The sequence below is a fragment of the Polypterus senegalus genome, chromosome 13 (genome assembly GCF_016835505.1).
Source record: "Polypterus senegalus isolate Bchr_013 chromosome 13, ASM1683550v1, whole genome shotgun sequence".
Classification (NCBI taxonomy): domain Eukaryota; kingdom Metazoa; phylum Chordata; class Cladistia; order Polypteriformes; family Polypteridae; genus Polypterus; species Polypterus senegalus.
In genome coordinates this window covers 28,470,448-28,497,178 of record NC_053166.1, presented here as the reverse complement: position 1 = coordinate 28,497,178, position 26,731 = coordinate 28,470,448, and the positions used below count along the sequence as shown (strand labels likewise).

The following is a 26,731-nucleotide window of genomic DNA, read 5'->3' as shown; positions in this document are numbered from 1 at the left end:
GTATACTGTACAATCAAGCTGGAGAAAAACTCTAAATAGCAAATAAGGATATTTACTGCTAAAATAAATTGTCACAAGAGAGAAATCTAGTGGCAACTAAATTTGTCAGTAAACCCTAGTGACAAATGTAGGGTCTATATTTGTCACTGGGGCCCTGCCACTCTCTGTTTCATATCCTCAAACAAAGAGGCTAGCTGCAGACCCAGTGCTTCAGAATCAGAAAGAAGCAGCTTATCCAGTTTAGCTAAAGGAAACACCCGCTGCTCAGGTGAGAAAGTAGGCTTCTGACTTCTAAGCTGCAACTGCAGGGGTGTCATATTACACAGCTGCTTCTCTCCCCTTTCAGCCTCACTGACCCCTCACTACACAAGCACAAAGTCAAGGTAAGGAGAAGGCATACAACACAAGAGTACGAAAAAGCAGTTAGAATGTTCAACATAGGAAAGCTTCTAGTCCACACAAGTTGAAAGCAGCTCGCTTACTACATTAATATAATCAAGTATGGGGCTGCAGATGTGGGTGAGCTGCACGAACTGTTGCCTAATGACAAAAGATGCTGCTTGCTGAAAAGGGGCACGATTAATACAAAATCAGCGTATTTTCAATACATGAGTGAAAAAACTCTTGTCACTGTACTTACTTTACATTGTTGGTAAAAAAAGCCATTGAGAAGTTGGGTAAATATTCTTCATAGTATACTCAAAAAAGCTATTATTTTTAAAAATGTTTGTTATAATTCATTTCTCAAAATACTTTTACATTTATTTATTGTTTTCTATTATTTTATAATATTATATGTAGTTATAGTATTGAAATGGAGTTAGGGTACCCAAAGCCTTTTTTATTCCTAATTTGTTGTTTGTGATAAGCACTTGCTATGAAAACTGTTATATTTAAAAAAAAGACTGGAAATCACTCCTTTCCTTGGTCATAAAATGTTATCTTAAACAGTAAATAACATAGTGCTCTGAAATGAATGACCAAATATGGCGGTATTTGTGAAATTCCTCCAAAAAGTCATCCTCTGTGAAGCACACACAGATCCTTCACAATAGGATGACACAAGAAGCAAGGCTGTCTCCGACACATTTGACCACCTCTCTCTTCTCAAGCCTTACATCTTCTACATCTGAATATGAATTTCAAAAGAAAAAGTGCAAAACCATCATACTGTAAATAAAGTGTTTACAATACAAAACTGATTTTTATGTTGGGGTTGGGGTAATTGTTGTGCTTTTTTTTTTTCAAATAAACTGGTAGTCAGAGAGTTCATCCAAAAAGTTGTAAATCCAATGGTGATTCAAGCTTCATACACCCTGCGAGACAGAAAGAAAGAGAATATGAGTAATTATAGGTGTTGGGTTAAGGTTCAGAATATCTCCCTATTATTGCATTACAATACTATGGTTTCAGTGTTAGAATTTGTACATTTTGGCAGGAAAGGTTTCAGAGAAGTGGAATCAAGCACAGGTTACTGCACAAGTATCATGGCACTTTTGAACCTTGTACATAAATGCCCTTTATTCATATTTCACTTCCATTTAATCAATTACAGTGGTAAACATAACTCATTGTGCCAGCACTTGGAGTTCCCTGACTGATTTAAAAAAAAAATAAAATTAAGAAGAGGCAATTTGGCCCACCGTGAACAGTAGGGGGCGTCACTGAGTCCTCAAAGCTCAGACCTGCTATGTCTAACTGAGCTTTGTGATAGAGTTATTCCCTGTTCAGGGATGTTTTCTACCTTGCACACAATTCTGCTAGAATAAACTCTAGTCCCCATTACCCTACATTGCACTACATTGTTTTGAAAATGATATGTTACTATCTAGAGAACTAAAATTAATAATAACTCACAAAGGTGAAAAGTAAAAGCAGGCAGTTGACTACACATTGGTATGTAGATTTTACTCTTTTTTCTAATATGTGATTTCAAGGAAAAAATCTATTTCTTAAACCTGGAGAACTCTTAGCTATACATAATCTTTCCTATTTGGCATGCAACCTTGGTGAATTGTTAATGGGTCAACCAAAATTAAAGATTTCTGTTTAACGTAACAGTTTTTAATAGAATCATTTTCTTCTTAGGGTGCAGGGTGGCACACAGCTTAGCCTAACAGTTCCAGGAGTTGTACATTCAAATACTGGCTGTCACTGTCTGTGTGGACTTTACATGTTGGTTGGACATGCAAGTTAGACTTTTCTTGTCCTGTATGTGACAGCACTACTACTTCTACTATTACATGTCTGTGGTTTTTCTCTAAATACTGGTTTGTTTCAAACATAAGCAAGTCATGTTAACTGATTTGAGCGTATGCATGAATCTGCAAATCTGTACAGGGCTAATTTTAATCTTGTGCCCAATGCTGCCAAACATGTCTGCCCTCAAAGAGCCTTAGATGGGATTATATTGGTCTTATAATAGAGGAAATAGTGGAATTTTCTGAAAAATCAGTGACAACAACATCATTAATTAATGATTATTAGTTGGATGTTTGGTATCTGTCCATCCTTTTTAGTATCCTTTTTCTGGCACATTGCACAAACTTTCAATTAATCTGCACTCTTGTCCTGATGATGTAGTCTGAAACAAACAACATCTAATGCCGCACCTGCTAATTTAATATCCAGGCAGCTCTTATGACATAGCAGGGTTGGGAATAAAAGCCATGAAAATCCACCTGTGTGGTATCCGATTACGGCTCTAAGGTTACCAGCCTTATTTTATTTCTCATTGTGCTTATAACTGAAGTCTGTTCATCACACAAATTGGACCGCCAAAGAGAATGAAATTCTCACATTGGGTCAAATCAGTTATGCTTTAAGTTAGCAGCAATTCAGAGAAATCCTTTTCTATTTATGGTCAATGCCTGAGCTTACTGAACATACCGGGCAGTGAGATGGTGTAAATACATTGTTTACAAAATAAAACCAGGTACCACTTTTTAGAAGTAAGATTAGGATTTCCAGGAAATCAGAATAGTGTCCATGCTTTGTTTCATTTCTTGATTTTAATTTCCTGTGCATTTTTGAAAGAAAGTGTGAAAGATATCAAAGCTTTTCTTGAAATAAAATGTGTAAAACTAAGCCTATCCTTTACCATCTGTGCATACATTTTAATTTCTAGCAAATGATTAATAGAATAGTTTGGCAGACAAAACTGGCAAATGCTGCAGCTGAACATCACCAGATAATTCTTCAATATCGTTTTGGCACAAATAAAAACATTACACAATTTATCTGTCATCTCTTCTGAGCAGTTAGTCTGCCTTCAGGTTGATCTCTGTGTTACATGGAGTGACATACTATCCTCTCACATTGTGAACTGTGTCAATCGCAATACCATAGACTCTAATCCATTAAGGGGCCATCTTTAAAGCTGCGATAAAAGATGTTCTTATGTTCTACAAGCATTATCATTGCTGTTTGCTTTAGGTCAGAATGCAGCCTGAGAAAGTCAACAGATAATCTGTGGTAAAGAACATTTGTAGCATGCTCATTAAAAATATCTTTGAAAATTAGCAGAAAGCAGACAATGAGTTAAATAAATATATCATCCAAGTTTTCTCAAAAGAAAAAACAAATTTATGCCAAATATAGAAGTTAAATAAAATTTCAAATATTCATTCATCTACTGTATTTATTCTTTCATTTTCTAAAGCAGCTCAGTGCAATGCAGAATCACCAAGGGGCAAACATTTTGTTTATGTTCTTGCTGCCTATAAAAACATAATATTTTTTTTAAACATAAAACAAATCTGAAATAATTGTATCGAAACTTATAAATAGCCAATGGATTGGTGCATCTTAGGCGGTCTTTTCTGATAGTGGTTTTCTTTGTTTGACTGTGTACAACGTTTTGTAATATGTAATTTTCTAACCCATTTAATCCAGGCCAGGGTCATTGAGGGTGCTGGAGCCGATCCCAGCTAACATAGGGTGCAGAACAAGAACAAACTCTGGACAGTCCAGCCGTCAATCGCACACACACAAACAATAAACACATTTGGGCCAATTTAGCATCGCCAATTCACCTAATCTGTATGTCGAGGGACAGTTTAAGGAAACTGGAAAATCTGGGGTAAACCCACACAGACACAGGGAGAACATGCAAACTTCACATTGGGAGGACCTGGGATATAAGACCTAGTCTCCTTACTGTGAGACACCAGCGTTTTTACTGTGTCACCCACTTTGTAACAAGAGTAAGGAATTTAAAGTTGGAGAATGCCGACCCATCGATTAAACCTGCTTAATCATATTCTGGCAGGAGCCAGACTTAAAAGGGATGTCAGTTCACACTCACAAGACACACTTACTCTCATCCACACAGTGTCAAATGCCAGGGTCTACCCTGGCAGCATTTCATGCAAGGCAGAAAACAACCCTGACTGGGCAATGAAACTAACGTGTGTGTGTTTTTTTTGATGGAAAATCTTAAACCTTGCAGAAAATCCTGCATATTCACCGGAGGAATGTATAGATTTCATACAGTTAGTGATCAAGAAATTGAAAATTAAATGATTTACTTAACTATTTAAGGCTGTTTATCCTGTTGCTGCAGGATGCTAAGTAACAAAGTTGTGCACAAATGCACCAGAGAAGTCCCATTTAGTCATTCACTGAACTGTCTTGCTCAATATTTAATTTCTGCACATCTCCCTATGTCTGCATGGGTTTCCTCCGGGTGCTCAGGTTTCCTCCCACCGTCCAAAGACATGCAGGTCAAGTGGATTGGAAATGCTAAATTGGCCTTAGTGGTTGGTAGGGTGGTGGGTGAAAGTGTGTGTTTTCTTGTGCTACAATAACACCCTGTCCTGTGTTTGATCCTGTCTTGCAACCTATGCTAGCTGGGCTTGGCTCCAGCATCTCCGGTGATCCTGTTCAGGACTAATTGGGTTAGAAAATGACTTTTTTTTGCCTAATAAACTAGTGATTCTTATTATCCCTGAAGAAGTCTCTAGGACATCATGGGTCAAACATTTAGAGCCCCCACTAAGGACAAACATACACTACATAGTTTTCTCAAATGTTATTTGGGTGACCACTTACACTAAACATCCATCCATCCATCCATTATCCAACCCGCTATATCCTAACTACAGGGTCACGGGGGTCTGCTGGAGCCAATCCCAGCCATACAGGGTGCAAGGCAGGAAAGAAACCCTAGGCAGGGCACCAGCCCACCGCAGGGTGTACACTAAACATTTCATTTGTATTAAGAGCTGACTGTGAACAGGCATACACTATACATTTTTATAGGCTCATGAAAGGCTGAAGCCATTTTAAATAATTTCATGTGAGGCTGTGTGTTGAGACCTTTTTAGGCAAGATTCATGGGATTCACACACTTTAACACTGTGTGCAATGATGCAATAATCTGTTGTATCTCTGTTTTTACAGTAGGCTAAAAGTAGCCAAGTGTGCTGATGGTTCTTGCCTCACTGACCAATAATTAGTGCACTACATTACTTATGACAACCTGTTTAAAGTACAAACATAAAATGCTACAAGGAATGTGTAGGTATTAGGCAATGCCTGTCTGATTTTAGTATCGATACCAGCTTTTGGACCTCAGTACTGGTGTAAAAATGGCTCTGAAGCAAATAACTATCTCAAAAAAACGCTTGTCTTACTCCAGCCTCCCTGGTGCATAATGCCAGCGTACTTTACTATGCACCTCTTGATGGCATAAAGCGTGTATCAAATTAGTTTTTGGGGCCATAAAGTCTCGATCTTGGTAGAGCAAATTGTTTTCTTGGAAAGGGGGGACCGATATTTTGAATGGAAAGCTAATGTTTACCGCTGGTACTTAAAATGCTGAAATGATAGTTACTGTACCACTTTAAATTTTGGGTTTATCAATGCTTTTCCTATGCTGGTATACCTTGCAACCTTTATTGCTTAGTATTTCTTCTTTGATGACCTGACTGTGATATTTTATATCATATAGTGGATGGTTCTCTTTACACCATCTTGACCAATTTTCCCCTTTTTCATTTGTCCACAAACTTTTTACAGCCATACAAGCTTCTGATTGGTTAATAGGTATTAAAACGTAGAGCAAGCTTCACACCTGATGCACCCAAACCAAAAATGCTCCTCGCTTCTTCTTTTTTGTTTTGACAAGTCAAAAAGCCATTAAGACCCTGTAAGCCACTTAGACTGGGTTAAAACATATCCCATACCTTGTGAATAGTGACATTATGATCTTTAAGATTTTCTTGTGATTTTGTGTTGATTGGGACCTCAACTTGTGAGCTCTCTACTAGGGCTAAAATCGCATAGTATATGCTCAACCTATTTGAGACGTTTTGGATTTTTATTAGGAATGCAAATTAACAACAAAGACTCCGTACTCCTGAATTGACAGGACAGGCCTACATAAATGTATCTTCAAACCCACTTAATTTAATCCAGGGTTGGTTGGGGAACAGAGCCAGAAACACCCCTGGACAGGGTTCTAGTCAATCGCAAGACCAACATGCCTAGAGTAAAGTGAAAATAGCCAGGAAAAAAACATTGTGAGGGTTCTGCTGTCCATTCACATTCCAAATGAGAACGGTGCTAGGAAAAAGTTCAACAATTGTTGTTGAGGACACCGTTTATTTTACTTGTTGTACACATGCTTGTGTTTATGTATTGACAGATACTTTTGTTTTTGGTACTCTGTTGGATATTATGAAGAATACAAAATGAAAGTCCATGTATTATTACATCATTCATTCACTTTTACAATGAAGTATCCAGGTCTTAAACTGACCTGCACCACTGTGCCGCATATGAATATCATATAGTGAGCAATGTCAAAACAATGTAACATGGTTATTCTATTAGAAGCCTAAACAAACTGAAATATACAAGAACCCTGGTGCTTAAAAATGTTGCAATAATTCTTAATAGAAGTACATCTCTTCCAAATCTGTAGACCATCACATTCTGAAACTAAAATATGTGAATAGCTGCCAACATGCAACCTGATTGCCAAGTAAGAGGGATTACATCTTCCTTACACTGCTTTAACACATCACTTTTTGAGTTTTTTAAGCAGATGGTCTCCTCTTAAACAACACAAGACTACTATTGTGATGGAAGTGCTAGACGAAAAAAATCTATGCTGTGGCTTGAGCTTCATTTATAATATGAGATATGCCTGCAGTTTTATTGTATTCATTACAGACGGGTATTGCATATGTGAAGCAATGTGAATGAAAAAACAACTGACGCCATATTATACTGTTTGCCCACTTTCAGTAGTTGGAGTACAGGAATGGATCTAACTCCATAGAAATAAGCAAATTATCAGTCAGTGGCTAGAGCTAAAACATAGTAAAATGGTGCAGAAAAACAGACTTATCACTTGTCACAAGCCAATCATTGGGAATGACGTCGCACAGTTCAGGCTAGCATGCAGAGCTATCTGAGAAGCACTGAGGCGCTCTGAGGTAATTTCTTCATATTCTCACCTGTGCTTATCCTTCCATGCTGTGTACCATTTCACCAGGTTCTTGGTGCTTTGCAATTTGGGATGCAGACAGTATTCCTGACCCTTGAAACGAGATACGTTCTCCAATGTGACGCTGTGAAAAGAAGGAAGACTTAATTAAGGCTTTTCTACTAAAGTCCAAATTGTATGCAGACACAAGGAATACTTAGTCACAGTTTTAAGTTATTTTTTCCAGTCCATGCTTTAAAGTAGGAGTTTATATCATAGAAAAAGAAGAAAGCTTTAAAAGAGGGTGTTGCAGGCATCATGTACACATTTTGGGAAGAATGCTATTTAATTACAACTGTATGTTAAATTCTGCTTTTGAAAACAGAAAAAAAATTTCCAGTAACCTACGAAAAGATTTAGTCCGCTAATGTCCTTTGTTCAATATGTAAGTAAAAGGTTTGCAGGGGCACCACCAGGATGATAGAATGATATGAAAGTTCATCAGGAGACATTCAAGGAAGAGAGAGGAGGTCACACTGGATATCTGACTAGATGTCTGGCACATGTAAATGTTTGGCAGAGCAAGGGCTGGTAGGACCCAGTATGCCCAATATTGTAACGGTAAGAGGGTGAAAGAGGGATTTTGGGCAAACTGGCAAGAGTAAGAGGGACGGAAATGGAAACTGGAGTTGAGAGAAGGAACACACAATGATACTTCTGAAGTGGCAGGGTTCAGAAAAGCAGCAGAGGTTCCCGGTTATTGTCCCAGCGCCCATCCCTTCCTTGCATTTATATTTAATAATAGCAATATTTTTCTTTACATTATGCAGTCATATATATATATATATATATAATATATAATATTTACAAAGTTTAAGAGAAAGGAGAGAACAGAATAGCCCCTTGCTTTATTCAATAGTTTAGTGTGGGGATGTCCTGTGTAAGTATGTAAAATAAGGAAAAAACCTGTTTTTTTTATTTTCAGTGCTTTCTAACTAATATTGAGTGAAGATTAAAAGAAGTCTACAAGTTTCTGCTTTCAGCTCCATAATTAGGTGCCATATTCTACTGAATGTATCTACCGTTTTTTGTATGAAGAAATACTTTCATATCATATTTTAACTCTTGATCAACTTCTGTTTGTAACTCTAATGCTTCATCTTTTTCCACTTCTTTATGGGGTCGATGAGCTTGATCAACCTTCTCCATACAGCTTGGTCCTGCACCTCCTTCCCAGTCAAGCACTTTTCCTTCGGATCTTCTTTTACTTTATCCATCCACCAGTACTTTGGCTTCCCTCCCTCTCTTCCCCCGTACTTTCATTGCCATCACTCTTTTGCCTACATATTCATTGTCTCTCCTTATCACATGTCCATACCACTTCAATCTACTTTCCTGTATTTCTTAGACATCTCTCCCACTTTTGTTGCACTTCTGATTGTCTCATTTCTTATTCTGTCCTTTTTTGTAACTCCACAAATCCTTCTCCAACTTCTTCTCCTGCACTCTCTTTACTGCCCATGTCTTGGCACCATACATCATTGCTGGTCACATTACTGTCTTAAAAACCTTACTTTTAACCTGGTGTTTAATTTTTAATCGCACAATTTTAATCACACAAATACCTTCTTCCAATTGTTACTATTTGTGACCCTTCATTCTTGTTAAAAACATAAAGTAAGAACTGGCTGTTATGATTTTGAGGTTTTTGAAAATAAAAAGCACATTTCTTCACTAATTTTGCCCACATGCGCTCATTTTAAGGACATTATTACTTTTATCATTTTTAAAATTTTACTACATCTCTGTTTAGTTTGTTTTCAAGCATGGGTACTGTCATTTTGTGCATTTTTGGACAGCCACAGCCACATTGTTGTTAGTGCCCTGTTGCTGTTGTATCAGTACAGGCTAGAAGTACAGGCACACAATGTCTTCTTCTTTTGGCTGCTCCCATTAGGGGTTGCCACAGTGGATCATCTTCTTCCATATCTTTCTGTCCTCTGCATCTTGTTCTATCACACCCATCACCTGCATGTCCTCTCTCACAACATCCATAAACCTCCTCTTAGTCCTTCCTCTTTTCGTTTTCCCTTGCAGCTCTATCCTTAGTATCCTTCTCCCAATATACCCAGCATCTCTCCTCTTCACATGTACAAACCAATGCAATCTCTCCTCTATGACTTATTCTCCCAACCATCAAACCTGAACTGACTCTCTAATATACTCATTTCTAATCCTATCCATTCTCGTCACACCCAATGCAAATCTTAGCATCTTTAACTCTGCCACCTCCAGCTCTGTCTCCTGCTTTCTGGTCAGTGCCACCATCTCCAACCCATATAACATAGCTGGTCTCTCTACCGTCCTGTATACCTTCCCTTTCACTCTTACTGATACCTGTTTGTCACAAATTACTCCTGACACTCTTCTCCACCCATTCCATCCTGCCTGCACTCTCTTTTTCACCTCTCTTCCACAATCCCCATTACTCTGTACTGTTGATCCCAAGTATTTAAACTCATCCACCTTCACCAACTCTACTCCTTGGATCCTCACCATTCCACTGACCTCCCTCTCATTTACACACATGTATTCTGTCTTGTTCCTACTGACCTTCATTCCTCTCCTCTCTAGCATATATCTCCACCTCTCCAGGGTCTCCTCAATGTGCTCCCTACTATTGCTACAGATAACAATGTCATCAGCAAACATCATAGTCCACGGGGACTCCTGTCTAATCTCATCTGTCAACCTGTCCATCACCATTGCAAATCAGAAAGAACTCAGAACTGATCCCTGATGTAATCCCACCTCCATGTTGAATGCATCCGTCGCTTCTACCGCAGATCTCAACACTGTCACACTTCCCTCGTACATATCCTGTACAACTTTTACGTACTTCTCTGCCACTCCCAACTTCCTGATACAATACTACAGCTCCTCTCGAGGCACCCTGTCATATGCTTTCTCCAGGTCCACAAAGACACAATGCAACTCCTTTTGGCCTTCTCTAAACTTCTCCATCATTATCCTCAGAGCAAACATTGCATCTGTGGTGCTCTTTCTTGGCATGAAACCATACTGCTGCTCACTAATCATCACCTCACTTCTTAACCTAGCTTCCACTACTCTTTCTCATAACTTCATGCTGTGGTTCATCAATTTTATTCCTGTGTAGTTACTGCAGTCCTGCACATCCCCCTTACTCTTAAATATCGGCACTAGTACACTTCTTCTCCACTCCTCAGGCATCCTCTCACTTTCCAAGATTCCATTAAACAATCTGGTTAAAAACTCCACTGCCATCTCTCCTAAACACCTCCATTCTTCCATAGGTATGTCATCTGGACCAACTGCCTTTCCATTTTTCATCTGCTTCATAGCTTACTTCCTCCTTGCTAATCCGTTGCACTTCCTAATTCACTATCTCCACATCATCTAACATCTCTCTTTCTCGTTCTCTTCATTCATCAGCCTCTCAAAGTACTCTTTCCATATGCTCAACACACTCTCCTTGCTTATGAGTACATTTCCATCTTTATTCTTTATCACCCTAACGTGCTGCACATCTTTCCCAGCTTGGGCCCTCTGTCTAGCCAATCGGTACAGGTCCTTTTCTCTCTCCTTAGTGTCCAACCTCTCATACAACTCATCATACGCTTTTTCTTTAGCCTTCGCCATCTCTCTCTTCACCTTGCGCCTTATCTCCTTGTACTCTTGTCTACTTTCTGCATCTCTCTGACTATCCCACTTCTTCTTTGCCATCATCTTCCTCTGTATACTCTCCTGTATTTCCTCATTCCACCACCAGGTTTCCTTTTCCTCCTTCCAGATGTCACGCCAAGCACCCTTCTTGCTGTTATCCTTACTATATCTGCTGTAGTTTCCCAGCTGTCTGGTAACTCTTCACTGTCACCCATTGCCTGTCTCACCTCCACCCTAAACTCAACCTTGCAGTCTTCCTTTTTCAACTTCCACCATTTCATCCTTGGCTCTGCCCTCCCACTCCTCCTCTTCTTGATCTCCAATGTCATCCTACAGACCACAATCCTATGCTGTTTAAGTACACTTTCTCTGCCACCATTTTGCAGTCTTCAATCTCCTTCAGATCGACTCTTCTGCATAGGATTTAATCTACCTGTGTGCATCTTCCTTCACTCTTGTACGTAACCCTATGTTCCTCCCTTATCTTAAAATACGTATTCACCACAGCCATGTTCATCCTTTTGGCAAAATCCACTATCCTCTGACCTTCTTCATTCCTCTCCTTGACACCATACCTACCCATCACCTCGTCTCCACTATTCCCTTTACCAACATGCTCATTGTAATCTGCTCCAATCACCATTTTCTGTCCCTTGGGTACACTGTTCATCACTTCATTCAACTCACTCCAAAAATCTTCTTTCTCACCCATTGCACACCCAACCTGCGGTGCATATGCACTAACAACATTCATCATCACACCTACAATTCCCAGCTTCATAATCATTACTCTGTCTGACACTCTTTTCACCTCCAAAACACTCTTGACATACTGTTCCTTCAGAATAACTCCTACCTCATTTCTCCTCCCTTCCACACAGAACAATTTGAATCCACCTCCGATCCATCTTCCATTTAGTCTATTGCACGCACAATATATCAGCCTTTCTTCTCTCCATCATATCTGCTAACTCTCTCCTCTTACCAGTCATACTGCCAACATCCAAAGTTCCTACCCTCAGTTCCACTCTCTTTACTTTCCTCCTCTCCTCCTGCTTCTGGACATGTCTACCCCCCTTCTTCTCCTTCTTCGGCCAACAGTAGCCCAATTTCTGTCAGCACCCTGTTGGCTAACAGTACTGGTGGCGGTCATTGTTAACCCAGGGCTAGACCGATCCGGTATGGAAATTTGTATTGTTGTCCGCATATTGATTTGGCAAAGTTTACACTGGATGATATTCCTGACGTAACCCTCCTCATTTATCCATCTTGTTTCTAATGCTGTTTGGAAAGGCTCTGTCCCTGTGACCCAATATTTCAAAAAGCAGGTATTCACATTCCAAGAAGTGGGAACATTCACGCTAGAGGTTTACAGGTGCCATTGCTTGTAAAGCTATGAAACAATGCAAATGACTAGACTGACTGAGGCATGACCTCATTTTGTGCACATGTATACAATATATATTGTGAAGCAATCCCTATATGCTAAAAGGTTACATAGGGGACATGCATCACACTGGCTGCAAGAAACCTCCTGCACATACAAATGTGAAAGCATGGGTACTACTAAAGTAGGTACGTGTGTGCTCTTTGCCCTGGAAGAGCACTAGGCAGAGGCATCACCATCACGCAAAAAATGGTTCAAACTGAGTGGACACATGTAGTGCTCTTCTAGGATTTTACAGGTCAGATGAACCAGCAGCTGGTAGGATTGCCGGGCCATCTTGATGAAGAGCATTTTGCGTTTAGGACGGAAATGCCAGAGGGAGCACATCTGTGCAGTTAGAGGGCACAAGACTCCAGAAGGGAATTTAGGGAATTGTGCTCTTCTTTTGTAGGTGTGAGTATCATGCCTAGCAAACTTGAACCTTTAAGGGCAAGCTGAGTGGTGCAGGGGCACTGGGAGCCAAGAGTTGGAGAAAGAGTGAGATGAGAATTGAAAAGAGAGTTGCTTGGGTCATAATCTGTGGTGTGGAAGCAGGGAAGCCACCTCATTGGATAGACAAGGGTTCAACAATCATTTAGACTTGCTCAGAAAAGCTATATACCTGCTGTTTTATGCCTGTTTATTCATCCTTTGTCTTTTGTCTATGCTTATTCCTGCACTGAGTATTTTGTTTAATAAAGACATAGGGGGAGCCTTCATAGTGTCTTCCCATCCAATCTCTCTAGACAAATAGTGCAGGAACAATATATTATTATTAATATTATTAAAGTGCATAATACATTGTACTTTGTGTTAAAAGCTGCTTTGCCTTATTTACATAAGCTATATTAATATTATGAATGCTGTAATAAAATTATTAAACTTGTGAACTATGCACTAGAGATCAGGTTCTGACAGATATATAGAACTTTATTTTTTTCCAGAGGGAAATTTGGCTTTTTACAGAAGCTCTTTACATAAATAAATGCATAAATGGGTAAGCAAATGAATAAATATATACACACACATGCACTTTGGTCTAAACACACACCAGAATGACTATAAACCAAAAAAAATAAAAGGAAAGAAAGAGAACACGTTTTGACTTGGTGGTCCCAGTCCCAGTGAGGCATTAGGCAGGCGTATACAGTAACTGTTGGTATAAAGGAGCCCCAGTAGTGTTTCTTGACACACTTCTGATGAATAATTTGTTTTCTGAAAGTACTCAGTGTTAGTTTGTCAGAGAGAGGATGTGCAGCATTGCTCATAATGGCACTCAGTTTTGTTTTAATCTTTTCCTTTACTACAACCTCCAGGGGCTCCAGAGTGTATCCTATAACTGAACCTGTTCCTTTAATTTGGCTGTTCTGAAATGATGTTACCAGCCCAGCACATCCCAGTGTCCCAGTGTAGAAAATCACACTGGCCATTAGAAGATGTGATGGATGTCACTTCCAAACATTAAAAGAAAGCAGTCTCCTAAGGAAAAAGAGTCTACTCTGCCCTTTCTTATATAGTTCCATTATGTTCTGGGACCTGTCCATCCTGTCACTAATGTGGACCCCCAAGTACTTGTATGACTGGACCACCTCTACATCCACTCCTTGAATAGTGACCTGACAGAGAGGTTCTTTGGTGCAGAGAAATTCAGTATCCAGTTCCTTGGTTTTGCTGATGTTAAGTTGAAGACAAATCTCTTTGCATCAAGAAACAACCTTCTCCACCTGACTCATATACTATATTTCATCTCCTTTATCAATACATGAGGCCAACATCATCTGCCATTGGCTAAGATGCAACCCTTAGGTTTTATAACTGGATACCTTGCAATCCTTAGCCCCTCAGGTATCTCTGCAAAGGATAAAGAATTAGTCTACTGTTCTGCAGCAAGTAAGGAATCCTCAATACTGAATACGAGATTGAACTACTATACAGAGTCCATTCCAGTAAACTGTAATAGGATTTGGTAAGTGTGCTGAAGAGTGTAGTCCCTGGTAACTGGAACAAATCCTCTTCTCCCCCATTTAAAAATGGGAACAATCACCCTTTCCAGAGGAACTGTACCAGCCTTTCATACAACACTGAAGTTCCAGATTTGACAAACTGAACAGCTTGTATCAGGAGTATATGCAAATATTATGAGAATTAGTACCTCCACATCTGAGGTTTTGATCCTCACCCGAGAAAGTTGTAGGAGTTCAAGCATCTTAAGGTCTCGCTAACTAGTGAGGGTAGAGGTTATGAAATTGACCAACAAACTGGTGCATGTGCTACTGGCAGAATGATAGTGGTGCTGACCTGAGTCTGTTAATTAATATTCTGTTTTACTGAATGTGACAGTGTGGGTATGCTCCACAATCTCAGTCACTCTAGGGAACCTCTTGAACCCACCACCATCTATAATGTAACCTGGATGAGCTAGGCAGATGAGGACACACACACATACAGATCAAGGGGTAGGTGAAACAGTGCCAGTGCGTTTATTTAAAATCCAAACAAAAGTGCAAAGGGTGCAGTGGATCAAAATGATCTTTCAAAAATAAATAATCCAATAAAACACAGAGGTTAAAATCTTCCATAAATAGATCCCATAAAAATGAGGTCAAAACCACAGGCAGAAAACTGTCCTTTACAATTCTTAGCCCTGGTGCCTTCATTTTATAACCGACGTCTCACCCTGATTGTGCCCCACTGCACAGAGAGACATCCATTCAACAACCTTTTATTCCGGTTTGTGTCCCTGCCACCAATCCTGAGGCATACCACGGGAAGCCGCTGAGCCCTGCTCTTCTTGCACTGCTGCTGATACTTGGCTCCTCCCGGCAAGCGCACGCTGTCCTTCCACTGCTGCCAATCCCTGGTTCCTCCTGGTGAGAGCACACCCTCAGCATAATGGCCACTCCTGCTACATGGTCACTCAACAGGAGTGATCCCTCCACCACCTCCTGGGTGTCAGCCGCACACTCCTTCCTGGAGCTCTCCTTCTTGTCCGCCTGCTTCCTCCCATCTTGCACTGGCTCTTGCTCCCTCCTGACTGTTTCTCTTAGTTACTGTCTTTTTAACCTCCCTCCCTCCCTTCTTTCTTTTTCTTTCTTTCTTCATTTTCTGTCTTTTTTTTTTGATCCCCTCTCTTCATGCTGGCTTCCACTTTTATGCCTCTGTCAGCACAGCGTCTCCATCGCACACCACAGAAAGCCAATGAAGCAACTCTGGCAGACCGCACCCTCACGTGCAGGTGCATCTCACTTCAATTAGCTCACCAACCTCCCACAGCTGCACAAGCACGCACACCTAAGAAGACTGAGCCAGCTATTCAATTTATTTATTTAAAGATGGGCCATTAATTACTAAGCCACCGAGCTGCTATTCCACACTAGTTAATCTATATGCCCATCTTCAACTATGGTCACAAAATGTGGCTAGACACTAAATGAAATTCCAAAGAATAAGGTGGATGATGAGAGGAGCAACAACCACGACGATGAGGACAGAACTGTGATTTTAAGATATTTTACATAAGATCAGCAGCTTCATACTTTCACAAAAATTTTAATGTCAATGTGAGTTTTTCAATTGCAGAAACACAGTGGACATTATAACCTTCAGAAATACCACAGAAAATTTTATGCTTTTCCACCCAGCAAGTTTTTACACAAATACTGTATTTTCTTCAGGTCATATCTCATCTGTTATTGTTTGCCCTTTCCCTGGCCTACCATCTGTTCTGTTCAGAGTCTCAATGGTAGAAAGTGAAATTGTGCCAAGAAGCTCCTGGAAGTCAACGGCTCTCTGGTTTTGCATGCAATGATTTATTTAAATAAATAAAAAAATAAATAGGAGCAGTAGTAATTTCTTTTCTTGATGTTTATGTTCTCCCCTCATAAAAAGTTACGTGTTTTAATGCAAGATTTATGAATATTAGCTTCTCTGCTTGTATGTGTACATCAATGAATGTAAAATAACCCAATAGTGGACTTAACTATTGGTAGCAGTTAGCTATTAACATGTTTGTAATTAATCTCTTTATACTGTAACTAGGGGTGTGTGCCCCAATGGCCACCTATGGCAGCCCAACCCCATTTTGGTAGCTCACTTTGCCTGCTATTGGTTCACGGGGAGAGGGAAGAGGAACGAATTATTACAATATTTTACATGGGGAGGACCTGGGACACAAACCTATGATCTCCTTACTGTGAGACAGCTTCATTACCATTACACCACCCATGTGGCTTGTTAACTGCTAACACACAACTAAGCCACTACTGTTATTAGCAGAGCGGATGTATGTAATGTATTTTGGTTGATGTACGCATGTTAAATTGGTTGTATTGACATGAGAGTATCATTATTGTATACTCCTAATGAAGACAAAAAAATTATATATAGATGTATACTACAGTATATGAAGTATGGTTTTGAAGAAAAATAAGCATTGCATGAAAACATTACATGATTTAGCTAATCTTTATATGTATATATATATATATATATATATATATATATATATATATATATATATATATATATATATATATATATAGTAGATATGAATTCAGACCACAAAAAGTACAGAGGATTTGCTAATAGGACAGTAGCATGGAACCATACATGGAGCTATAGTCTTTTACATTGTGCAGACCACTGTTTCTTAAACTGCTGCAAACGTAGTTCTAGGATGTGTGATCAGTCCCTTGGTGGTACATGAGAATGTTAATTAGACATACAAAGCATTATTGTATATCCTTATCCATTTATCAATTACTCCGTTTGTTTAACCTGCTTAATTCAGTTTACAGTTATGATAAACTAATTAAAATTACTCAACAATTTTTAATTTAAGGCATCTATCAAATGTTAACAGAAAAAGGAAAAATTCTGATAATGTCAAGACATAACTTTCAAAGGTTAAAGAGGCAGTCCTATCTGCAGGTTATGTAGACAGCACTGGTATACTGTTATAGTGGTATGCTGAGGTATGCCATGAAGAGAAATTAAATCCTAACTTGAGATACACAGCAAAATATGTAAAGAAATACTGAACTAGAATACATATCTGTAAGTAAATGACCATAAATAAAAACTTTGTTCAGAAAATGGATATATTTTCCCAATTTTCATCTATCAACACATTCCATGAGCTGCTGGTGTCTATCTCATGCTGTTACATTTGAGTATCTCTGCACATTACAAAATTTGAAGGTGGGTAGTACGTTATACCTAAGACTTGGGTTCAAAGTCTAGTCCAGTATCTGTTCATATGGAGACTGCAGCTTCAATTTGTATCAAAGTGAGTTCATGAGTGTTTACCATGCCTGACTGCCATCTCATTTAAGTTTATGTCCTGAGGCCCTGTCCACACTACTATGTTTTTGTTTAAAAATGTAGATATTAGTCTCTACTTTCGCCTTTCATTCACTCTACCCTGACATTTTTAACTCCTGAAAAACTCCATAGCAGTATACGTCTGAAAATACAGCCTCAACGTTCTTGTGAAGACGGGCAAAAACGCAGATTTGTGAAAGCACAGACTTTAATTGCACTCTGATTGGTTTGTGCTTATTATGTGGCCCTCATGGATTATGCTTATTTTCACCTGACTGGTCACTCTTCCATCACAGCAGACATGCAGGAGTTGCTTTCCATCACACGTGTTGTGTTACTTCCCTGTATGCACCTAAATTGTGTTTTATACAATTTGAATACTACATAAATGTACAAAAGGCAAATAATTTACAAGTCGCTACTGTTTTGCATTAAATCCTGCCAATACAGTAAACCAAAAATATACATTATACTGTAAATGCTTTGAAATGTCCTTCATTTGGAGCCCTGTTTGGAGAAGTGATTTGATTAGGATTGTGGCAGACCTTGATTTAACATGCCTGCAAGAAATGCAGCATGTTAGCCTTCATGCAGTCAAGCAAACAAACAAAATCATGTGCTTAAGGAAAATTCCCCGAGCTCAGTACGTTGATGCTTGTTTAAGTACACCGAGTGGGAAGGCAGGTGAAGCACAAAGGTCAACAATGCAAATGAACAAGGAAAGTAAACAACCCATGGTCAGACATTAAGTCAGTGGAGGGATTGATCAAGCATCTAGGCCACAGTGCCTAATAGTCCACTTTGATTTAGAGTTTTCCTTAGCAGTGGGTCTGAGGCTAGGGATCTGTACCAGCAATCGGAAGGTTGCTGGTTCGAATAACATAAATGCCAGAAGTGACTCTACTCCGTTGGGCCCTTGAGCAAGGACCTTAACCTGCAACTGCTTCATTTTGGGTAATGACGTTAATCTGCATCCAAAAAAAACAAAAAACCTGGCACTGTTGCAGTGTGATGCTCAGGTCTTTCACAACGTATACAGGAACATCGCAATGCCATCAGAAGGAAGGACCCACAGTCTCTGATATACGCACATGCAAGTTCTACCGGACACACGTTTAACTGGTAAACTTTGCAAGTACAATTCAGGGCTAATACTAAGAGTGCCAGAGAGCTGGCTGAATTTTGGCTATCAAATTAAAATGCCAATAACACAAACTTGGATATGAACCCAGCATATGCAGGCTTAAAAAGAACATTCAGATAATAAAGACTTTGTAACAACTTAAACCAACCGTATTAACCCCCCATCTGCTTTGTTATTATTTATTGCCTTTAATTCCTTTATATCTAATCATTTTCCTTTGATGACATCTGGTAGTTTGTCAAGCTTATGAATATTAAAACTATTTTAAGATATATGACTCAGTTTCCCCCTTTGTGTATTTCTAGCTACTAATAGGATAACTTATATACTGATTTGAGCAGCATGTAAAATATGCAGTAAAACCCATCACTCTTCCTTCTTTCTACCCAGCATTATGTCTGTTTGTGTGAAGAAGATTTGATGCTAATGGCCTATTCAAATTATGACAGAGATGTTGCCAGGAACCCAGCAGAAAGCAACCATTTAATGCAAATTGTTCAAGGGGTCAACACCAGCCAATGCAAACTTAGAAACTGTCTTCCGGTGACCAACAGGAGGCTGTTTTGATTACACAAATCACCATAATTTAAATACCTAGCTACAAGCTTTGTGACTAACTTTCATAATCTGAGGGTTGACACCAGTAGGCAACTGATTTAACAGACATTAGCAGGATTGTGTCTGACAGTTTTCTTTATTCATGTTTCTAATTTGCAACTGCAGTTTTATTACTAAAAGCACAAAAGCAGTTATTTAATAATTAATTTAGAAAAAGAATCATGCAACTGGACACAGGTCCTCTCCATTCTGAATAAAGTTTACAAGGTCTAGTCATTTCACTGATTTTTTGCAATTTCATATTGATAGGTCAAGACAAGTGGCATCTATGGACTAGCAGCCCACATTTATTTCCAGATATTATTCAGATCTCTGTGGGATATCCAGCCTTTTGCAAAATATTCAGCATCAATAAAGCAAGTGGACTTAAAATGTGCCTTTATTTCTGAAATTACTAATTTTGGGAAGCTACAGTGGAGGATAAAGGCTCTATCATCTCCTGGGAATCTGCTATACTCTTCCTTCTTTATTAAAGTGGAAGGTTTTCTCCAGCACAGAAATCACAACCATTTGCCTGTTAAACTGTCATATGTCTTTCGCATGAATGCACATAATGATTTTTCATATCGGCAAGCAAATCCTGAAATGTGTAAAAGCCGTTAGACAACCATTGAGCCCTCAGGCACATTTGCAGTCCTGATTACATTTCTCTTAATCAGCACATTTTCCAGTTCTTCTGTTCTCTGAAAAGAAAGTATTTTCCTTAATTTTTAGTGAGAAGTCAAGCAAAATTACACTTTTTATTGGCTAACTAAAAAGATTACAATATACAAGCTTTTGAGGCAACTCAGACTTAAAAGAATCATCCTCTGGGGAATTATTGGTTTATTTTCACTGTGCCAGGTCCAACCCTAAGATGAAAAATGACTTTTAAAAAGTGTTGCAGTCCGTAGGAGTTGTCCAACACTTCCCTAATTATGTAGTAAATGGTTTAAAATTGACAATTTTGCTCATTATTCTGACAGGAGTCGCTTCAGTTGTGGTGCAATTAAGAATCAGAAATGTGAGACCCTCCACTTCACTGAGGTTAGCCCTGGCGGAAAAATCACATGGCAAGACTGCCCACCATCCCCCTGTAGGTGTGCACCATCAAGCACTGTCTACACTGGCCCACTTATACTTAATGTCCCTGCAGGCTAATATATTAGTGTTTATCTTGGCTAAGACAGGCAATTATTCAGCCTCTCTTAGGAAAGGAAACAAATGCAGATTGTTTATTTAAAAGGCAAAATCCTTGACTAACTTACATACTTGGGCAGGGAGTGCTCTTTATCTGCATCTAATTTGCCCAGTGAATTTTAAAAAGTGCTGGTAGATTAACAGCACAGAATCCAGAATTACTGATCTTTCTGTTAGGAAAAACTTAATAATGGCAAATGAAGCATAAACAGAAAGGCACCAGGCTGACTGGAGTAACAAACGCCAATTATTTAGAACATCTTGCTTTTCAGACACTGCAATGTATACCCCACATTTCAGAAGCAAGTTCAGTTGTTAAGCACTGAAAAGATATGCCCACGGTGTACACAAATGCTGTTTATTTTATATTGTACTATTTTGAGGTGTTTTACAAGCACAAGCCCTTAAGTGAATTATAATATTTTATGACTGTTCTCACTAGAAGAGTTGTTATATATTTAAAAAATGTAAGTGCTGTGTTACAACACAGAGCTAAAAAATGTCAGTACTAATGAAATACAACATTACAGTCTAGTTACCACAGCTCAGTTAATATTTATTAGCATATCAGATGATATATGCCGTTTAAATGGGCATATTTTCTCAGCATTAAACTCTGGACAGCATTTTAGGGTAAATACTGTAAATAATTAAAAATAATTCAATGAATAATAATGAATCGGACTACTGATGAAACTCGCTGACAAGAAATTCTTATGATCGCAATCTTTCTGATTGTTATCAAGGATTTTTGAGACTGCAGCATTACAGGGATACTCCACCTGAGAAATTCAATTTATTTTACTTACCCCATATAGTGATTGATGGCTGAGAAAAAATCTTAATCTCATGTTTAGGTGCAGAAAAGCTTATGATGTAATAGAACCTAAAGATTACCAATATACAATGGGAAACAATGTGAAAAAAGAAAATCTTGCTACTCATGTTGTATACTCCACACGTCAGTTATCCAGTTGTATGCTCAAAACATGCAAAATTCATGCTTATGATGTGCATTAATAATTCCTGCAGTATACATTTAACAGTATTTTAGCAAAAAAGCCATGCACTTTCCCCATTTTGAGCATACACCTCGTTAACTTTCATGTGGATTATGCGACATGAGTAATGTGAGATTTTTCTTTTTTCAACTGAAATTTTTTACGTCGTATGCCAGCATTGGTCACTGTTGGCTTCTACTGTATCGTAAACTTTTTTCTCTCCATTCTACAAGAAAAAACGAGGATACAATTTTTTCTCCGCCAATCATGACAAACTACATGGGGTAAGTAACATATACAAAAAGTATAATTTTTGGGTGGAACATTCCTTTAAGAACCCAACAAAATGTACTCGTCTGGTGTTTTAAGTTACCAAACAGAGAATAACCATATATTCTCATATATTCCATATATTGCTCATTATTAACTGGAACTGTCATAGAGATGAAGACCCTTAACATTAATTTGTGTGTTAAATAAGCCAGCAGAAAAAAAAGAAAGAAAAGGAAATAAGATGACAAACACTTACAAGATCATCTTCTCTTGACAGAATGGATACTTTGGCTTGATCTCCAGTTTTTGAACATACTTGTAGCGAATCTTTGGACCCTTCCTTGTACATTTACACTTATAGGCTGGAAGACAAAGTTAAAATGGCGGTTAAATTGGCATCTTCTAAAACATGTATCTGTCATTAATTGCAGTATCACATTTTTGGGGGTTCTCTTAAAAGCTCAAATTTCACCAATGTTTCACATCTATTCAGAACAGTTAGGACTGTTATCCATCCTTGCATAACCAGACGCAAGACAAAAAATAATCTTGAATAAGGTGCCAATCCACATTCAGTTACACTGGACCAATTTAGAGTTACCAAGTAACCTAGCCTATGTGATGTGGGATGTGGTAGAAAAGTGGAGTACATACAGAACAATTCTCATGGACGTGGGAAATAATAAAAATTGTACAAACACAATGACGCATTGGTCACCATCATTTCTTTGAAATGGTACCAAAAGCAAAAAGAATGATATTTATCTTATTAAATACTTTTTATGTGCCTTTCTGCTTACTAGGTCATGTGATTTGATTGGAGGTAAATATGCTTGAAATGTGGTACAGAAACTGTAAGAAGTATATTGATAGAATCTGGGCTTCCTACCACATTCCAAAAGCATGCAGGTAAGGTTAACTGGTAGCTGTCAACTGGGCTAGTGTAGGCATGTGTGTGAGTGCGACCTCTGATCCACTAGCAGCCCATCTAGGGTGGGTTCCCATCTTGTGCCCAGTGCTGCCAGAAGCAGTTCCTGAAAATGGGTGCACAAAATGAAAAAGCAAATTTGTGAATGAGTGGATAATATTTAGGTCAAGAGGAGACTTGAGATTTCTTAATTATTGTAATAGTATACACATTTTAAATTAAAATAATCAAAACATCACAATTATGTAAACACCCTTTAATCAATCTTTTGCGATACTGACCTCTCCTTAATTAAACTTAATGTTACTAAAACCTTTTTGACATCCATTTTGTGCACATTTTATTCACATCTGACTCTATTCCTATACAACAGCCTCTTTGTCCTGTAGAGTGTCTGCTTATGTGTCCATTTGCCATTCTCTCCTTCCTTCCTAAGAACGTTTTCAGCACTGTAAATCGAAGTGTTAGCATACAGTATTATTCTCAAACCTGTTTAATTCAACTCAGGGTCGTCAGGGGCTCTAGCCTATCTTGGCAGTCCTGGGTACAAAGAAAATAAATGAATACTTCCTTTTTTCACTAAACGATATGAGGATTGCAGAGACTAGCTATATTTTATTTGTCTTTCACTTGTTAAGGGGCAGATTAGTCAGGTGCATACAACAGCACAGACATAAAAAGCAAGGATACAGACTAACAGGACAGATAATGTAGCCAATCAATCAATAAATAAATGGACAAAAAATGTATATTGTGTAGATATTTCAAAATGAACTTAAAGAGTAGGTTGGGGAGGGGGAGCACTGAATTGCCTGATAGCAGTGGGCACAAAAGACCCCCAGAGATGCTACTTAGCACAATGTGGTAGAATGAGCCTGTGGCTAAACGTATCTCAGTAGAGAGCCTCCTGCAGGGGATGGAGGGAATTTTTCATTATGGCATCCAATTTTGCCACCATCCTCTTTTTCTATCACAGCTTCAAGTCCCTGTGAAGGAGCAGGCTTTCTTGATAAGTTTTTACAGGCACTTGTTCAGCAATGTTCAAGGAATGAAGTATGACAGTGTCTTTCAGCAAATGGTAGCAATTTGATGTCATCCAAATAATTTATTACACTACTCTGATACTGATCAGATTTTAAGCAGGAGAAACTGGATCAACTGAGACTTCTGTTATTGAGATAATTGTGGGTGTTTTAAAAGTAATTTGCCACACTAGAGTAAAGCTAACTTTAAGCAGTTTGTGGCGGTTGGCTGGGAATCCTGCCCATCTGGGATGCCTGGAAGGACTGGGAGAGGGACAATAGCTCCCTTGGGCCACGAGAGAGCAGCTGTTCTGGTCTGCATGGGGGCCATGGGATCAGAGCTTAGAAGCTCATCCCTGTTGGGGCCCATGGCCATTGCCAGGGGTTGCCCAGAGGATCATGGAGCCTTGTAATGCAGCACTTCCGCCACAAGTGGAACTGCTGCCGGAAGAGATTCCAGGCTCACCTGGAGTGCTTCCAGGTGCTCATGTGGCACACCAGGAAGTGCCGTCAAAAGATCGTCAGGAAACACCTGGAGCACATCTGGGTGAAGTATAAAAGAGGCCGCCTCACTCCATTCGAAGAGCCGGAGTCGGGAGGCAGAGGACGGAGCTTGCAACGGGAGGAGTAGAGGCAGCAGAAGAGAAGGAAAAGAGAAAGGAGTGGAAAAGGACTGTGAGTCTTTGGGCACTGTGTTTGTGCAGTGTCTTTGTGGACATCTGGTATTGTGTCTGTCTGTGTCCGGGGTTAAAGTTCCACAAGTTTTAACTTATCGGTTAAAGAAAAACAAACAAACAAATTAATAGTATGTGGTAGTCCAGGTAGCTCACAGGTTAATGCTGTCGCTGCTTTTAATTCCTGTCCTGGCCACTGTCTGTGTAGAGTTTAAACATTAACATCCCACATCCTAAATATGTGCAGGCTGACTATTAACTTTGTAATGGTCTGAAGGACTAAGTGTGAGTGTCTTCATTACAGCAACCTCCAGAAGACTTGTGTCACATGGAGTAAATGGCTCCTGCTTAGCCTTCCACTTCATACTTCTGGCTTTCCACAGTTCTGAAATGGAATAATGAATCGATGGGAAGGGGTTTGGTAATTGTGGAACCCTAATGAATTCCTTATAGTGTGCAAAAAGGCACTGAAGGGAGGACAGACAGCTGTTTCAGTTACTGTAACTACACCAAAAAACTCTCCCACACAACTGTTTTATTCTATGCCGCTCTCCTCCAACCTGTTACAAACCATCCTTGTATTGAACACGTAGACACTAAATAAGGCCAGGTCCTAGATAGGCTCAACCAGTCACTGGGCTATCCGTGTTTACTGACGCAGTATTCTCCCAAGCCAGTGTTCAAACACTGACATCACATGTATATTTCTTAATCCATTTCATGGTTGTGGGTTGGGGACCAGCTCCTAAACCAGTTTTAAAACACAGCAGAGCTGCTCATACTGGACTAATTTGGAATTGCAAATTTACCTAATTTCATGTCTTTGAAGAATTGGGAGGAAATCCCACCACCGCCACAGACAGAACATATAAACACCACATAAACAACATCCAGGCATGATATTTGACCACAGGATGCTGTATCTGTGAGGCTGCAGTGCTACCCACTGCATCATAGTGCCACACCTGAGAAGGCAGATGACAAGCTAATTAAAAGACTTAGTTAAAGAAACTGCTAAATGTATAACTTAGTACTACATGAGAAGATATCACTTAAGTTTATAACAAAAGCTAATCTTCCCCAATTGTAGAATTTTAAATGATGGAATACTATAGATAATTTCCTTCAAATATATTTCACTAAGGTATGCAGATTCTGAAACTACCATATGACCATATACTGGATTAAGGAGGTTTTAAAATAAATAGCTGGATTTGAAAGTAAATTCTTCAATTATTGTCATAAGCATTGCATTAAAAGTGATACCCTGTAATCCAAATACCCGGCACAAGTGTTCAGATTGTGCCCGTTGTCAAACACTTGACTAGACTAAGAAGAAAACTGAGACCTTAACAGAAAGTAAACAGCAGAAGCATCACACAGAGGGATACCTCTCCAGTATGTAGCTCTATGTTTTAAAACCTGTACATATTTTTCATATAACTTTTACTTATTAAAATATTTTCTGATACTTCAATATTGCCTTACAGTATGTCCAAGTATTTAATGAATTCAGGTATTGTCAAAGTCAATCAAAAATGCAATAATGCTACAAATGATGGCCTGGGGATGAGCAGCTGTTCTTCAGTCATGAGCACTATGAATGCCTGACCTAAATTTTCAAGCAGGTGTTGATGTCTCCCAAACATTTTCCTTATTATTCAATATGCCTCCTCCACCTCTGCCATCAGCAAAATTCAGCTGTAGATTAGAGGATTCAGATTTAAATAAAGGATTAGGATTTTTGCCAAAGACATGTAATGTAAAACACTGATAAGAGTAAAAACTCAAAATGTTCATCGAACAATTACCTTGACTGTTACTGCACTTGCAGTCTATAGAATGCTGAAACACTTCTTAATGTCATCTTTAAATTTGTTTACATTTGATTACTGAAATGCGTAATTTAAGTATTTTATCATTATAATATCAAAAAATGAAAACAGAACACTTCTAAATTAAAACATCACCACATAACACATTCAGTATCCTATTAAGTTTAAG

At 38.9% G+C, this 26,731-nt stretch overlaps 1 protein-coding gene across 1 annotated transcript in view; it reads right to left on the bottom strand.

Moving 5' to 3' along the window:
* Positions 1-619: 619 nt before the first annotated feature.
* The window catches only part of cxcl14 (chemokine (C-X-C motif) ligand 14), a 28,738-nt gene continuing 2,626 nt past the window's right edge, over positions 620-26,731 (bottom strand). Inside the window, exons 2-4 of the mRNA XM_039774820.1 lie at positions 22,360-22,465; positions 7,467-7,580; positions 620-1,316 (exon numbers count right to left, since the gene is read on the bottom strand). Coding sequence (XP_039630754.1) covers positions 1,301-1,316; positions 7,467-7,580; positions 22,360-22,465 — 236 coding nt within the window. The 3' untranslated portion in view covers positions 620-1,300. The remainder of the gene's footprint in view (positions 1,317-7,466; positions 7,581-22,359; positions 22,466-26,731) is intronic.